General features: G+C 39.8%; 1 protein-coding gene across 2 annotated transcripts in view; it reads right to left on the reverse strand.

The window, feature by feature from the left end:
* The window catches only part of elovl4a (ELOVL fatty acid elongase 4a), a 38800-nt gene extending 25800 nt beyond the window's left edge, over positions 1-13000 (reverse strand). Inside the window, exons 1-2 of one of the 2 annotated variants that reach the window (XM_060849710.1) lie at positions 12849-13000; positions 444-542 (exon numbers count right to left, since the gene is read on the reverse strand). In XM_060849710.1, the coding sequence (XP_060705693.1) occupies positions 444-510 (67 nt within the window). In that variant the 5' untranslated portion in view covers positions 511-542; positions 12849-13000. Of the gene's footprint in view, positions 1-443; positions 543-12588; positions 12816-12848 lie in introns of those variants that run through there. The other variant, XM_060849702.1, reaches the window with a different exon arrangement.
* Positions 13001-16358: the final 3358 nt, after the last annotated feature.

The raw sequence follows: 16358 nt of genomic DNA on the forward strand, positions 1-16358 counted from the left end.
GTGCCATGTGAACTCTGGTTTTCATACTGTTCTGTGCATGTGCCGATGTCAGCTGCCAACAGAGCAGCCTTCTGTGAGAGGTACTGTATAGAAAGCAGCTTTCTGATATTTTTGAAAACGTCTTGTGTTAAATTTACTTTTGTTAATAAATATTTTTTCAACCTTCATTCAGGTTGTGCTATACTTTGCGTTAGATTTTTGGGTGATTTTTGAGCAATCATGAGTGTTACTTTTTTGCTGGTCTGCCCCAACCCCACTTTTCCCATAAGCTCCATTATTTCTATTAAGCGATTTTCTATTAAACGAGGTTTCACTGGAACCCGACTTCAGCATTATAGGAGAATTAACTGTACTGAGTAATGAGAACACACTGTAGATGAATTGGTGTACAGAATACAGAAAGTACATTAATACAGTATTCTAAACATAATATTAATAAGTACCTGCAATGATAAGGCTCCAACGATAGAATTCCAGAGAATCATTAATGAGGTGGACAACTGCATCCATGATTTCACCCAAAAGCAATTATCTCTACAAACCTATGAAAAATATCAAAATAAATCTTGGCATGTTTCATAAATTATTCCAATCACATGGTACTTTTATACCTTACTTCACTTTGTCGACAATAAGATACTCATAACATATAATAAGGCCTAGCAAAATCCAATAAAATTCATGTTATCTACTTCAGGTATTTTGAAGTATCAACTTCAAGATTAGAACTATGAACTTAGGTGAACAGTTTAGCTCACTTGAGTCAGAATGTTGTGCATTGATGCTCCAGAGTAAATATTTCAGTACATACTCTAGAATGACACTTCAATCAAAGGGAAAATGCTGTATTCTGGAAGAGAAGTAAAACCAAGGCTGCCATCTTCCTGGCAGGTAAAGATCTTATGACACTATCTGTAGAAAATCCAAGTGTTCTAAGTGCCAACATTTGTTCAACTAACACGGAAAGCAGAATAATTTGGTCATTTATTTATTTCATTGCCATTTGGGGATTCTTTTGAAATTCTCCATCTACATCTTTGGGAATGTGTTAAACACACTGCAAAAAAATCAAACACTTTTCTTTCATTAAAATGAATAACTCAAGCCCACCGCCATCCAAAACTATTGCAATTTAGCTAATGGCATCACTGTTTTTCATTGTCTTTTGTTATTTCAAAATCATTGTTATTTTCATTGATAGGATAAACAAGCAATTTGCTTCTGTAAATGTCACCTTCTATTTGAACATTTGGAGATATCTTACAAGTTAATTTGTAGATTTTCTCATCTCAGGAACAGATGCCTCACTCAATTTATCACCTCTGCTAGAAAATAATGTTAACAAAAGATATTCAGGCTGGAGCTGACAAATTGCAAGTTAACATTTGCACCATACAAATGCTAGGCCATGAGCATTTCTGACAAGAGAGAATGTAACCATTGCCCCTTACATTTAATGGTATTACTATAACTGAATCCCCACTAACGACATCCTGGGGATTTACCAATGACCAGAAACTGAACTGGAGTCATTATATAAATGGTGGGGCTACAAGTGCAGTTCTGTGTGTGAATTTTTTAAAAAATCTTTGATTCAGCTAATAGTGATTAAAAAAAGTCAAGTGAAGCGAAAATTTGGACTCAAAACTAATTCAATAATAATTGAAATGGCGTTTAAGGTTCAACTTTGTGGTTAAGGTGAGAAGGATTGATGAATGGATGTAAGACTTTAAAAAAAGTGTTAATTCTGATGCAAATTAATCACCTAATAATAAAGCCAACTAATGCAATGACAGCAGTACAGACACAAATGCAAGTGTTGTGCAAATGGATTTAATTGTTTAATCAATTAGGTTTACAAATGAGAAAATCCAGTCCTGGATCATTGGGACCATTTCTGGGAAAAGTGGGACTTGTACAAGCAAGACGGTCTGCACCTGAATTAGAATATGTCCAACAACCCAGTAGGTAGAGTTTGCTAGTGCTGTTGGAAGATATGAAACTTACTCAGCAAGGAAGGAGATAAAGATTGTTTGATACAATAGAGAAACAACATACTTTAGTAAAGGAAGAGGCAGTTCAGCCATGATACTTGAGGGAGTAAGGAGAGGTTGGATAGCCTCTACTTTAATGCTTGGAGCATTCTAGGTAAGATAGAAAAGTTAAGGGTGTGAACTGAGTTGTGGAATTGCGATGTTGCCATTAGAGACATTGGGGAGGGAGGGAAAAGACAGGCAACTCAACATTCCATGATATAGGACCTTCAAATAGGACATAGAAAGGTGTAGAAGACATGGTGTCACTTTATTAATTAAGGAGTAAGTTACTGCCACAGGAATGGATGATATTCTTGAGTGTCTTCAAATGAGGGTAGCTGAATAAAAAGGGGGCAGACACACTCCTGGGGACTATACCACTGACTCTGAAATAATCAGCAGACAATAGAACAGATATGTCGACTATTTGTTGAGGTGAGGAAACAATAACAGGATAATTATGTTGGGCGATTTCAACTTTTCCAATTTTAATTGGAATAGTCATAGTGTAAAGGGTTAGAGAGGGCAGTTTTTTTTTAAAATGTAGTCAGAGGTTTTTATAACAACATTCAGAAGGTCTAACAAGGGATGCTGCATTGCTGGACCTAATTCTGAGGTACCAAGCCATTTTGATGTTCGAGGTGGCAGTCGGGAGACTATTTTCGTGATAGCAACTCCAACACTGTACATTTTAAATTGCTAGAAAAAGAAAAATATGGGTTGTCATAAAAAAGGTTTTGGATTGGGGAAGGTATATTTAATTAAAATAAGGCAAGATGTAGCCAAAATAGACTGAAAACAGCTACTTCTGGGTAAATCTACAGCAGATTTATAGCAGGGGTGAAAAAGGAAAGAGAGTACATGTTCTGTTTAGGATGAAATGTAGAAGCAACAATCCCAGAGAATCGTGGATCTCCAGGAATATTCAGACTGGATAAGAAGGAATAGGGAGGCTTTCAACATCAGGAGAAAATGAATGAATGGAATATATAAAGTGCAGGAATGAACTTAAGAAAGCAACGAGGAGGGAAAAAGAGGGCTCATGAAAAATGCTGGAGGATAAGATTGGGGAGAATCCCAAAACATTCTACTTGCAGATCAAGGACAAGAGATAACCAGGGAAAGAGAAGGGCCCAATCAGAACGAAGGAAGCAATCTGTACATGGAGCCAGTAGACACTGGTAGGGTGTTAAATGAGTTTTTCACATCCGCATTACTTTGGAGAAGGACATTGATACAGAAGTCAGAAAGGAGGATTATGAAGTTCTTGACGCAGGGAATGAGGCAGCAATGGAATTTCTGTCAAGCTTAAAAGTGGAAACCTCACCAGGTTTGGATCAGTTTCATTCCAGGCTGCAGCAGATGAGAGGAAATTACAAAAGCTCTGACCCAAGTTCTTAATTCCTCTCTGGCTACAGGGGAGATGCAAGAACACCAATTCTTGACCCTTCAGTTAAGGAAAGCAGCTGCTTCCTATCCACCCTGTCCATGCTTCTCATAATCTTAGACCCTTCAATACAGTCCCTTGTCAGCTTTCTCTTCTTTAAAGAAAACATCTAAAGAAAACATCCTGAGCTTATTCAGTCTCCTTTCATAAAGTAAACTGCTGCATCCCAGGCAACATCCTGGTGAAGGCCTGCTGCACCTCCTCCAGTGCAGTCAAATCCTTCCTACAGTACATTGACCAGAATGTGGTTCCATTTTTCGTGAAAGGTGGTAGAGATAATCAAGGGAGTCGTGGATTAGTGATAAGGAAACTATGGGAGAAAATTTTGAAGGGAACAATTAATCTCTACTTCAAGAGGCTAGTTTGATCAGGGATGCTCAGTATGGCTTTGTCAGAGGGAAATTTGACTGAAGTTTTGGGAAGAGTTGACCAGGTGTGTAGATTTATGACGTAGTTCACATGGATTTCAAAAAAGCGTTTGCCAAGTAACCACATGGGAGATTGATAAGAGAAGGTACAAGCACATGGAACCCGCGGTAATTTCACAAGTTGAATCGAAGATTTGCTTAATGGTAGGAGACAGAAGATGGTGGTAGGAGGCTGTTTGTGTGACTGGAGGCCGGTGTCCAGTGGCACACCATAGAGGTCAGTGTTGGGTCCCATACTGTTTGTGTTATGTACTAATATATAGTAGAAAATCTGGAGGGCTGATACAAAGATTGGCCAGGTAGTTGACAGTGAGGAAGAAGGTCTGAAGTTATAGGAGGCTATAGATGGATTGGTCAGATGAGATGGAATTTAATCCTGACAAGTGTGTGGTGATGCACTTTGGAAGAGGTAACAAGACAAGTGGGTACTCAATGAATGGCAGGATACTAGGAAACCCGAGGAACAATGGAATCTTGGCTTGCTTGTCCAAAAATGTTTGAAAGTAACAGGACACATTAATATGGGTAGTAATTAAGGAGGCATACAGGACACTTGCCTTTATCAGCTGTGAATTAAATACTAAGAGTAGGGAGGTTAAGTTGGAACTGTACAGGACTTCGGTTTAACCATATTGGCAATTCTGGTCAATGTAGGATGTGACTGCACTGGAGGAGGTGCAGCAGGCCTTCACCAGGATGTTGCCTGGGATGCAGCAGTTTACTTTATGAAAGGAGACCGAATAAGCTCAGGATGTTTTCTTTAGATGTTTTCTTTAAAGAAGAGAAAGCTGACAAGGGACTGTATTGAAGGGTCTAAGATTATGAGAAGCATGGACAGGGTGGATAGGAAGCAGCTGCTTTCCTTAACTGAAGGGTCAAATAACAAGGGGACATAATTTGTGAGAAGATTTGTAGCTCGGTTGCTCGTTGTTGTGGTTCTGTTGGCCGAGCTGGGAATTTGTGTTGCACACGTTTCATTCCCTGTCTAGGTGACATTCTCAGTGCTTGGGAGCCTCCTGTAAAGTGCTTCTGTGATATTTCCTCCGGTATTTATAGTGGTTTGTCTCTGCCGCTTCTGGTCGTCAGTTCCAGGTGTCCGCTGCAGTGGCCGGTATATTGGGTCCAGGTCGATGTGTTTGTTATTAGAATCTGTGGATGAGTGCCATGCCTCTAGGAATTCCCTGGCTGTTCTGTTCCCTGGCTGGCTGTTCTCTGTAATAGTAGTGTCGTCCCAGTCGACAACAGAATGAGGACATGCCACAACCCAAAGGACTAGCCACTTTACCACACATCAAGAACATTTTTGAAATGACAGCCAGATGACTATGACCACTAGGACTCATAACAGCACACAAACCAACAGCCACTCTCAGACAACAACTCACCAAGACAAAGGACCCAATACCCAGCATGAGCAAAACCAACATAGTGTACAAAATACTATGCAAAGACTACACAAAACACTACATAGGACAAACAGAAAGACAACTAACGATCCGTATCCACGAACAGCAACTAGCCACGAAATGACACGACCAGCTATCCTTAGTAGCCACACACGCAGATGACAAGCAACATGAGTTCGACTGGGACAACACTACTATTATAGGACAAGCCAAACAGAGAACAGCCAGGGAATTCCTAGAGGCCTGGCACTCATCCACAGGTTCTATCAACAAACACATCGACCTGGACCCAATATACCGGCCACTGCAGCGGACAACTGGAACTGACAACCGGAAGCGGCAGAGACAAACCACTATAAATGCCAGAGGAAACATCATAGAAGCGCTTTACAGGAGGCTCCCAAGCACTGAGAATATCACCTAGACAGGGGACGATACGTGTGCAACACAAATTCCCAGCTCGGCGAACAGAACCACAACAAGGAGACATAATTTTAAGGCAAAAGGCTTCAAGGTTTAGAAAGGATTTGAGGAAAATGTTGTCACCCAGAGGTTGTTGAAAATCTGGAATATGCTGCCTGGGAGGGTAGTTGAGGTGAAAAACCTCACAATATTTAAAGATTACTTTGACGAGCACTTGAAATGTCATATCTTTGAAGACTTTGGGCTAAGATTTAGTTGGTTTTTTTTGTCAGTGCAGACTTGGTGAACTGAAAGGCCTATTCTGAATGATTTTTCCATTTATCAGGGTGAAAATATTATAAGTTCTATCTGTCAGAAATCATGAATTGTAATTGTACAAATGGAATTGAATTAGTAGAGCAAGTTTTCACTTTCAAAGTTCAAACTATATACAAGTAAATTTAAGAATTTCAGAATACATATTATTTAGATTTTATAATACTCTGCTCAGAGTAGTGTTGAGTTTTAGTTAACAAACCTCAATAATGATAAAAACCTGTGAATGGATTCATTAGAGGACATGACTAACCTCAAGTATAGTGGGATTAGCTAGGAAGAAAGATTAGAGAAGCTCAGTTTTAGTCTGGAAAGACAACTAAGAGGAACTTCAGAATTAAGAATGTATAAAATGGTGTAAATAAGAGAACTAGGAATATAGAGCCCTAGGATATAAATGAAAAATAGCAGAATGTAAATTTAAATCAGCCACAGGATCTTATTTGAAATGATCTGCCAGGCAGAATAGTCAACCAAAAATAATGCCCAAATATATATTTGGATTCTATATACATTAATGGAATGTATTTCCATTGACCAAATGGTCTTTACTATGTTTATATATTTTCTGTCCAACTTAATTACGGAATGTACCCAGAGAGCAACAATGCTGCTCCAGGGTGGTACACTGGTCAAATAACCAAATGAGAGGCTTTCAGAGAGACACTCTAGGCAGTTTCAGTTCCACCAACAGCTTGTATGGATATCTTTCTGTACAAAACTGTATTGCAGTTTGGCTCTTCTAATTCTAATGTCATCATATTAAATTGTGCCTACTTCACTTCACTCAGTTTTTGATATTTTCAAGCCAACTATTTTCCGCAAATTTTCTCTGCACTGTGTTTCGAACACCAATTAATTCATAATATTCTTTAATTCACATTTAAACTGAAAATTCCTAGTTACACTACAGATGTACAAAGTTGACAGGTTTTATTATTTGGCGCATTTCAATAAAATCGCCCATCAATCTGTAACACTGTCCATCTCTCAGTTCACAGTTCTTCTAAGTGTTATCTGCAAACCTGGAAATTGCCTCTCAAGGCAAGATCCAGACCGTTAATACACATCAGGAACTTATAATTGGGTTTAAATCCTGACCCCTGGGAAATTCCACTTCAGATCTTTTGCCAGCCTGAAAAATATCCATTGACCATTGGTTTGCTATCACTCAGCACATTTCATGTGTGTTTATACTTTCCCTTTTATATTACAACCTGTAGTTTTTCTCAAGCTTGGCACTGCATCAAACACCTTCTGGAAATTCATGCATATCACATAAACAGTGATATCCTCATTGAGCTTACCACTTCCCCAAAACATTCCAGCAAGTTAGCTAAACATGATTTTCCCTTTAGAAATTCATGTTGATTCTTCTGAACCGACCCATCTTTTCCCATGTGACTACTCATTCCATCCCAAATAACTGTTTCTAGAAACTTTCCCATTAAAGCTAAAGTGACTGGTCTGTAATTGCTCGGACAATCCTTACAACATTCTTGAACAAAGCCATAATCTTAAATACTGTGATCACAAAATCCAGGCAAAGCCAGGACATTCTGCAGCGAATAACCAAAGCTTTGCTGATTTCCAAAGCTAATGAGGCACATGTTAGGACTGTGACCCTCTTGCCTGTATGTATTCAGTCTCAAAAGTTTTCAGGAGGTTTGACTAATGCGTCCAAGAAAAGTAGCCTGTTTGAATGGCAACCTATCCAGCACCTTCACATTCACTCCCTTCACCACTAGTGCATAGTGACAGCAATATGTGCCAAGTGTGAGGTCCACTACGTGCAACTCACTAAGTATCCTTTGACAACACCTTCTAAGCCCACAATTTCTGCTGTCCATAAAAACAACAGCAGACATTGCATGCAAACATTTGCAAGTTTCTATCCAAGTCACTCATCATAATTTCTTAGATAAAGATCCTGGAACAAGTTATCTCACAGCACTGTGGTATACTTATAAGGCAGATTACAGCTACCCAAAAACATAACTCTTCATTAACAATAAGGATAGCTAGAGATGAACACTGACTGTGAATCACTTTGAGAGCAACTCCCACATCTACAAATGAAAGAACTGAGGTACCTCTGACTGTCATTGTATTTTATTAATGCAACCCGAGTGTCTTCTGGTATCTTGCGCCTGAGCAATTTTTCTTGATTAAATATTAAGTGTCATAATAAGAATGCTAGAAGAATAACTAAAAACAAACTGATGATCTCAAAATTGACCTTTGAGCTGTATCAACAAGCCAACAACTTCTTGATAGTCAATTAAAAAGCTACAATTTTAAGGATCATGTAATATTACAATAATTGATGGATCATTTAGTACATGAACATAGTGTAATCAAATTTCAGTTCAAATATTGGAAGACTAATTACTTTCCCAGAGTAAAAACTTCAACTGTACTCTGCATCTTCTCTAAAATCATATGCCAGTTGTTTTAAAATTCAAATTTAATAATAAAGACTAGAAGATGCAGTCATAGTTCATAGTCAGATATACAGCACAAAAATAACCAGATATCCTCACCTCATCCAGTCCCATTTGCCAGCATTTGGCCCATATCCCTCTAAACCCTTCCTATTCATGTACCCATCCAGATATCTTTTACATGTTGTAATTGTACCAGCCTCCACCACTTCCTCTGGCAGATCATTCCATACATGCACCACCCACTGTGTGAAAAAGCTGCTCTTTAGGTCCCTTTTAAATCTTTTCCCTCTCACCCTAAACTTATGCCCCCTAGTTCTGGACTGTCTTTCTGATTCTGTAACATGGATTAAAATTCAGTCTCCAATCTCTCTCAGCTATATAAAGATTGAAATTCAAATTATTCTGCACACTTCCTAACAGATATGACTCCACACTGACTACTTCTGCCAAGTGATACTGGACTCCTAACTATGTTTGGTAGGTGCCAGAAGGAAGCCCGTGTAAGGAAGTGGAATCTTAAAATGGAGTCTCACCTTCAAATAAAAAATGTCCCATTTTCCTTAACAAAAGTTTGCGTTTTTTTTTCAAATTGCAATTTTCTCTCATTTATAAGATTCAAATAACTTTGAACTTCCTATGTCTCCTTGAATTACTTCACGAGTTAAATTACAAGGAGAGATTACAGAAATTAGGCTTGTTATCTCTAGAATTTAGAAGGTTAAGGGCTAATCCAATCGAAGTCTTCAAGATATTAATTGGAAAAGACAGAGTAAAGATAAATATTTTGACTGATTGGGGATTCTAGAATTAGGGCAAAACCATTCAGGAGAGATGTTTGAAAGCACTTTTACATACAAAAGGCAGTAGACGTTTGGAATTCTCTTCCTTAACAGCAGATGTTGGATCAATTGTTAATTTTAAATCTGAGTTACGTTTTTGTAAAGCAAAAGTATTTAAGGGATTAAAATTGAGCTTCTAATCTCTCTCAGCTATATAAAGATTGAAATTCAAATTATTTTGCCCACTTCCTAACGGATATAACTCCATACTAACTTCTTCTGCCAAGGGATATAGGATTTCTGACTATGCTTGGTAGGTGCTGGAAGGAGGTTTATGTAAAGTATTATTTCAGAAGTTAAGTTATGAGGAGCGATTATAGAAATTAGGCCTGTTTTTTTCTAGAATTTAGAAGGTTAAGTAGTTAGTATGGTGTCATATCCATTATGAAGTATGCAGAATAATTTAAATTTTGATCTTTATATAGCTGAGAGAGATTAAAGATCGAATTTTATTCAATTTCTTGGATCAAGGAAAACAACTATGACTGAATCTTCTTGTCTTCATTATTAAATTTGAATTTTAAAACAAATGTCATATAATTTTAGAGCAGAAGCGGAGTGCATTTGAAGTTTTTACTCTGTGAGAAAGTAATTGTTTAGTCTTCCAGTATTTAAAATGAAATTTGGTTACATTACATTCATGTTTCTGGCACTAACTGATCTGAACAAAGTCTTTAAAAATATTAAGAGGGAAAGACAGTAGATAAATTATTTTAACTGGTTTAGGATTCTAGAACTATGGGGCATAGTTTGAGAATTAGAGCTAGACCATCGAGGTGTTAAGAAGCATTTCTACACACAAACTGCAGATGTTAGATCAGTGGTTAATTTTAAGTCGGAGGTAAGTTTTCGTTAAACAAAGGTAATAAGGGATATGGGCCAAAGACAGGTATAACAAGCTAGGCAACAGGTCAGCCATGACGTCATTGAATGGTAGAACAGGCTCAAGGGGCTTAACAGCTCATTCCTGTTGCTGTGTTTCTATAAACATGCCACAATATCTTACCTTGCCTGTCAAAGCTATAATATAATGTGGAGATGCTGGTGTTGGACTGGGGTGAACAAAATCAGAAACCACATGACACCAGGTTATAGTCCAACAGGTTTATTTAAAATCACAAGCTTTCAGAGCACTGTTGCTTCATCAAGTGAAGTGATGTAACATATATCAATAATGAGACAGTGTATATAATCTAAGATATACTGTAGAAACTTAATCAGCCTCCATCAACTTCACATTCCAAACAATGATCAGTACCACCCAGAAGGACGAGGATAGCAGATGTTGGGAACACCACCACCTCCAAATTCCCCTCAAAGCTACATACGTTTCTGTCTTCACTACCACTGAGTCAAAATCATGAATTCCCTTCCTAATAACACTGTGGATGTCCCTCCATCCCATGAATCGTAACTTATTGCTCAAGAAGACAGTTCAATACCACCTTCTCCAAGGCAATTAGGGATGGCCCATAAATCACAATAATATAATGAGGTTCCTTATCCATGTTGACTTAGCAGACCTCACAATAGGGTGGCAGTGGTGCACTAAAATAGACCTCAAACATTCTGGATTCATTGTAAGGATTCTCAAATCTGACTGTTAACCAAGATCCATCTGAAGCAAAGCATAAATACTGCACTAATCCAGACTTGCTGCAATGTCTCATTTGGTGGATGGTCAGCTCAAGTCAATGTTCTTTATCCAGGCTGCATCATTTCTCCCAATATTTCCTTCTTTGGCCAGCACCCATTTATCTGATTAACATAGGAAAGCACTTGGAGATGCTTTACAAAATGAATGCAAATATATAAAAGTAAACTATGGTTGCTGGTTTTCAACTTCATAGCTGAAGAACAGTAAAGTCCAGGATGACTGTCAGTTCATGTGAAATTGTGCAGCAGTATGAGTCACTATATTCAGTAGCCTATGGGCTGAATAATAATTTGGGACAAAAATGCTCACTCGTATACTAAATGACCTCAAAACACTTTCTGCATAATTTGCACCACTTCTGTAGTTTATTTATTAAAATTAATGACATATTTTTAATACTGCATTGACTGGTTTGTTTTTATTTCTACTTATATATTGAAAAGACGTCTAGTGTAATAATTTCTATTTTAACTAGAAATATCAAACACATCAGCTGTTAAATATATACTTAGAAAGAGTTACTTCTGAATTACACACTTTTCCATTTTCAAAATAAGTTATACTAAAACATGAATTAATTGCTCATAAATATTTCCAATATTTATCTGAAGTATTATTGGTTCTTTTCCCTGGGTAAGTCAAATATACCACATTTAGGTTGAAGTATAAAGTAACGACCTCTGCATATTTAACAACATTTACTGACAAGGATATTACAGGCAGACCCGATTTCTTTTTCATCAGTGAACTCTCAGAAAGTGGCACATTAAAAACAATCGGCAATACAATTCCTTTTTGTCATTTACCAGGCTGAGACCGAAAAATATCGATTTCTTTCCTCAAATATCGATCATACCTGGATTAAACTGAAGACTGGTCTCTAAGCAAACAATCGAATTAGCTTAGTAAAAAACAAAATAGCCTAAATGGCTTACAATACCCTGTCAGTTTATTTGAAATAATAACCGAAAACTTCAGAATCATCATTGAAATAATTAATGTGTGGCATAAAACGACTGAGGTCACCGTGTATTTTCTCCACATGAGAAAAAAAGTCAAAAAACAGCCCAAACCAAACTAGTATTTCATTTTGAAAAAAAAAGCTGCGACTCTACGATCTTTTCTAAGATAATTTAACGTGAGCCCCATGTCATCAGACTCTCGGCGTTAAATTTCTGAAAACATCCTTTCGGCTGATAAGACCGTTAGACGGACAAATCAAATTGTTGAAGCACAAGATCGAAACACCGTGACAGGGAAAACCATTTTCGAAACACGATCTCTTGTGCACGAAGGTGGATTGGAAATACAAACGTGGGGGGGGGGGGGGAATGGACACTTAATCCTGCAAACAGTTCAGCAAATCCACGGGCAGGCAAACCAAGCCCATCGCTTACTTCAAATCCTCCTCCGTCTGATCAAGCTCAATAATCGCATGGTATCCAAACCCATCACCCATTTATTACCATCATTGCGGGGGGGGGAAACAACTGATAATGCACGGACGTTTCTGTCCACTACAGCCCAGGGAAACGTGTGACTCCCTCCCTAACTCTTGTGGGCGATATTTAACGCTGTTGTCGTTCTTACCTTGATCGAGGGTGAGCTCGAGCTCCTCTTGTCGCACATTCACTCCAAGGTCAGCGTCACCCCGCGCGCTCCCCCGTGCCCGCTTCGCCGCGGCCTCGATCGGCTCCTCCTACACCACGGTTGCGCTCACTCGCGCGCCCTTGCCCCACAGCTGCGCGCGCTCGAGCTCCGCGGGGCCGGGAGTCTCGCACAAACCTGTTCCCAAAGCAGGAACGCCGGCTCGAAAAGCGGTTACGATAAGCGTGATTACCGACGGGTACCTGGCGAGCTTTCGGCGTATTAGATTTTTTTTTGTTGTTGAGGTTGCGGCGGGGTAAAGGGTTTTGGGGAATGGGAGATGCTTTCCTTTGACACCTTGGGTGCTTGCTGACCCGGCTTGATCCAGTCAGGTCCGGCCAGCGCCTGTCACTCACTCTCCTCTCTCCATCACTATCCGGACCGCACATCGCCTCCACTGCGCATGCGGCTGCACCTGTCACTCAACCACCCTGAGACCACCTGCGCGTGCAGCATACCGGGACCTGCCATTCATTGCAAAGAGGCGTAAAGGTGCCAACTTCAGCACTGTCATCTCAGCAATAAGCTCGCCAAGGAGAAAGCAGACGATTTTTTTTTTGGTTTGCTAACGTTGACATCTAATTGCGACAGCTTGCGCATTCACTCGATCTATCAGCAACTCTTTTCAAAAATGTTATTTAACTCTGCATCAAAGGCCGTGCTGTATATCTTTCTGCCGTAAACAAGTTTAGATGCGGACCATTCTAAGTCCTTAATAAATATAGTGATTCATTAAGACCTCCTCGATGAGCAGTAGGAAATTAGTTCATGAATATTTCTGTACCCTAATAAGGATTCTGTTGAATTACGAAAAGTGTCTTCTTTGAATTCCGCCGGATACAGACTCCATTTTAATTGACATTTAAAGCAATTCTTCACGTATGATATAGCTACAACCATTGAAAATCTTATCCGTGTTTTTAATGTTGTCCAAACACATTAGATCCCGCACTTCAGTAGTGCCTTAAATTCCCCCCTTTGCCCATCTTGAACTTGTCCAATACTTGCCCATATATTGTACTACGTTAAACTGATTTGATTCCCTCTGTATTCAGCATCTGGTTTCCTCTCCAATTTTAATGAATTCAGAATTATTTTCTCACAACTGTCATAGCTTAAGTCTCCACTAGATTTCTTCCAAAACTGGCTTCTGAATATCACCCTTCCATTTGGTATTCTACCTGAAACAGGAATTTCAACATTTTCAAAAGGCACATTTTATGTCCAATTGCTGCTTTTATCTGCACCTCTCAACATGCAGAATCACTACCTTTAGATTATAGTTCCAGATGCTTATCACCATCTAAAAGGCACAACACAGAAGTGTAATGGAATACTCTACTGACATGGATGCATGCAACTCTAACAACATTCAAGAACTCTAACATCAGGTGGTTTCATGAAGCAGCGGCGCTCCAAACGCTAATGCTTCCAAATAAACCTGTTAGACTATAACCTAGTATTGTGTGATTTTGAACTTTGTCCACGCCAGTCCAACACCAGCACCTCCAAGTCATGGCGAACATTCAAGAGGCTCAACATCAAAGGATGTGGAGGTGCTGATGTTGAACTGGGGTGGACAAAATTCAAAATCACGGAACACTAGGTTATAGTCCAACAGGTTTATTCGGAAGCACTAGCTTTTGGAGCGCTGTTCCTTCATCAGGTAGCTTTGGAGCAGGATCATAAGACACACATTTTTAGAGCAAAAGATTACAGTGTCATGTGCCACAAAGCTGGTTCTGTTTTTCTAAAGGTTTGTCTTTTCTCAAGGTACTGTGTTTATTCAGAGGGATCGTAAACCGCTCTTGGTGCCAATTAGACAGGTTTGGTACAGAGATTAAAGGGTATTGAGAGGCCTTTTTGTTTATCTGTAAACGGATGAGACTTCAGGCCAAAGTGGTCATGTTTTAGAAGTGACCTGGATAATGAAAGGGGAGTGGTCAGCTCTCTAGCTGAGCAGTTCAATCCAGAACTAGTTAGGAGTTCAACAGTGAGCTGTGTGGAAAGTTTGCTAAACTCTCTCTTTCCACCCTTCTAACTTCAACCTGAAAGCATCTGTTCCTTTTTTTTACTGTGTTTTCAGGAGGTTTGCTTATTGAGACTGTTGTGTATATTTGGAACAGCATAATTAAGTCTAGTTTGGATAGACTGAGTTCTGTAGGCATTCTTTATCTGTTCTTTGTGTTCAATTGTGTAATTTTATGAATACATTTTTGTCTGTTTTAAAACCTGGGAATCATCCTAGCTACCTTACTCTGGGTACTTTTCACTGTACACTTGCCAAAACAAATTGCAAAGTTATGGTCTGGGCTGCCTGCTTAAGAATGCTTTGAACAAAACTCGGCAAGGTGGCAGCGATTCAGTAGAACTGCAGTGGATGGCTCTGCCTAACAATTGTTTAGATCAGAGTGGTGCTGGAAAAGCACAGCAGGTCAGGCAGCATCTGAGGAGCAGGAAAATCGACATTCCGGGCAAAAGCCCTTCATCAGAAATAGAGGCAGGAAGCCTCCAGGGTGGAGAGATAAATGGGGGGCTGGGAGGGGGGTGGGGAGATGGGGCTGGGGAGAAGGTAGCAAAGAGTACAATAGGTGAATGGGAATGGGGATGGAGGGATAGGTCAGAGGAGTGGAGCAGATAGGTGGAAAGAGAGATTGGCAGGTAGGACAGGTCATGAGGAAAGTGCTGGAGGGTTGGAACCGAGGCAGAACACTTCAACCCCAGCACATCAATGTGGACTTCACCAGTTTCCTCATTTCCTCACCCCCCCATCTTACCTCAGTGCCAACCTTCTAGCTCAGCACTGTCCTCATGTGAACAGGAGCTCCAGGTCCTTGGGAGGGGGATGGTGGAGGTGGAGGGTCGAACCACGGCCTTGGAAGTGGTGATCGCGTCCTCATCCAGATAGATCTAGATCCTGGAACAGCAAGTGCAGGTCTTGTGAGATCAGTTTGATGACCTTGAAAATCGAGGTCGAATCTATGGATTGTTGCGATCCCGGAGGGTGAAGAAGGTGGGCAGCAAGTCAGCTCCTTTGAACGCTGGCAGCTGCAGCTCCTGAGCCTTCAAATCGAGTCCAGCTGGCTGCACACTGAAAGGGCCTATCGGGTAGCGATGCGCAGGTCTGGGCCGGTGCAGTGCCCCTGCACTTCCACACATAAGCAAAGAATGATAGAAGTCTCCAGATCACTGGGGAAACATCCACAGGCAATGCTGCACAAGGGGTCAAAAATTATGTTCTTTCAAGATTTCTCTGCAGCTGTAATTCGAAAGAGGAAGCCCTTCTATGAAGTTAAGAAGAGGCTAAGGAACCTGGGCATCCACTACTCCATGAGGTACCCGGTGGTGCTTCGTTTCAGCTATGAGGATGCAGTTTATATGTTTGACTTGGAGGAGAACTTTGTGGACACTTTAAAATAGTCCAACTGATCTGAAAAGTATGGTTAATGTTTGTCCTCTTTTCTCTCTCTCCCTAATAATTTTCTTTTTTTTAAAAAATGGAATATGTTGTTCCTATTATATTTCTATAACTGGATTTTATCATGGGAAACTTTTGTTATTTTCCTTTTGCTTCCTTTTCTCTTTTAGTCATACTTGGGGCTGACATAGAGCCGGGGATGGGCCAAGTGCTTATTCTGTCTTTGTCTTCTCTTGTTGGTTTGAGGATCATCTACTTGTTTCCTTATTTATTTTTGCCTAAGGCTGCAGCACAG

Source organism: Hemiscyllium ocellatum, chromosome 3 (genome assembly GCF_020745735.1).
Source record: "Hemiscyllium ocellatum isolate sHemOce1 chromosome 3, sHemOce1.pat.X.cur, whole genome shotgun sequence".
NCBI lineage: Eukaryota > Metazoa > Chordata > Chondrichthyes > Orectolobiformes > Hemiscylliidae > Hemiscyllium > Hemiscyllium ocellatum.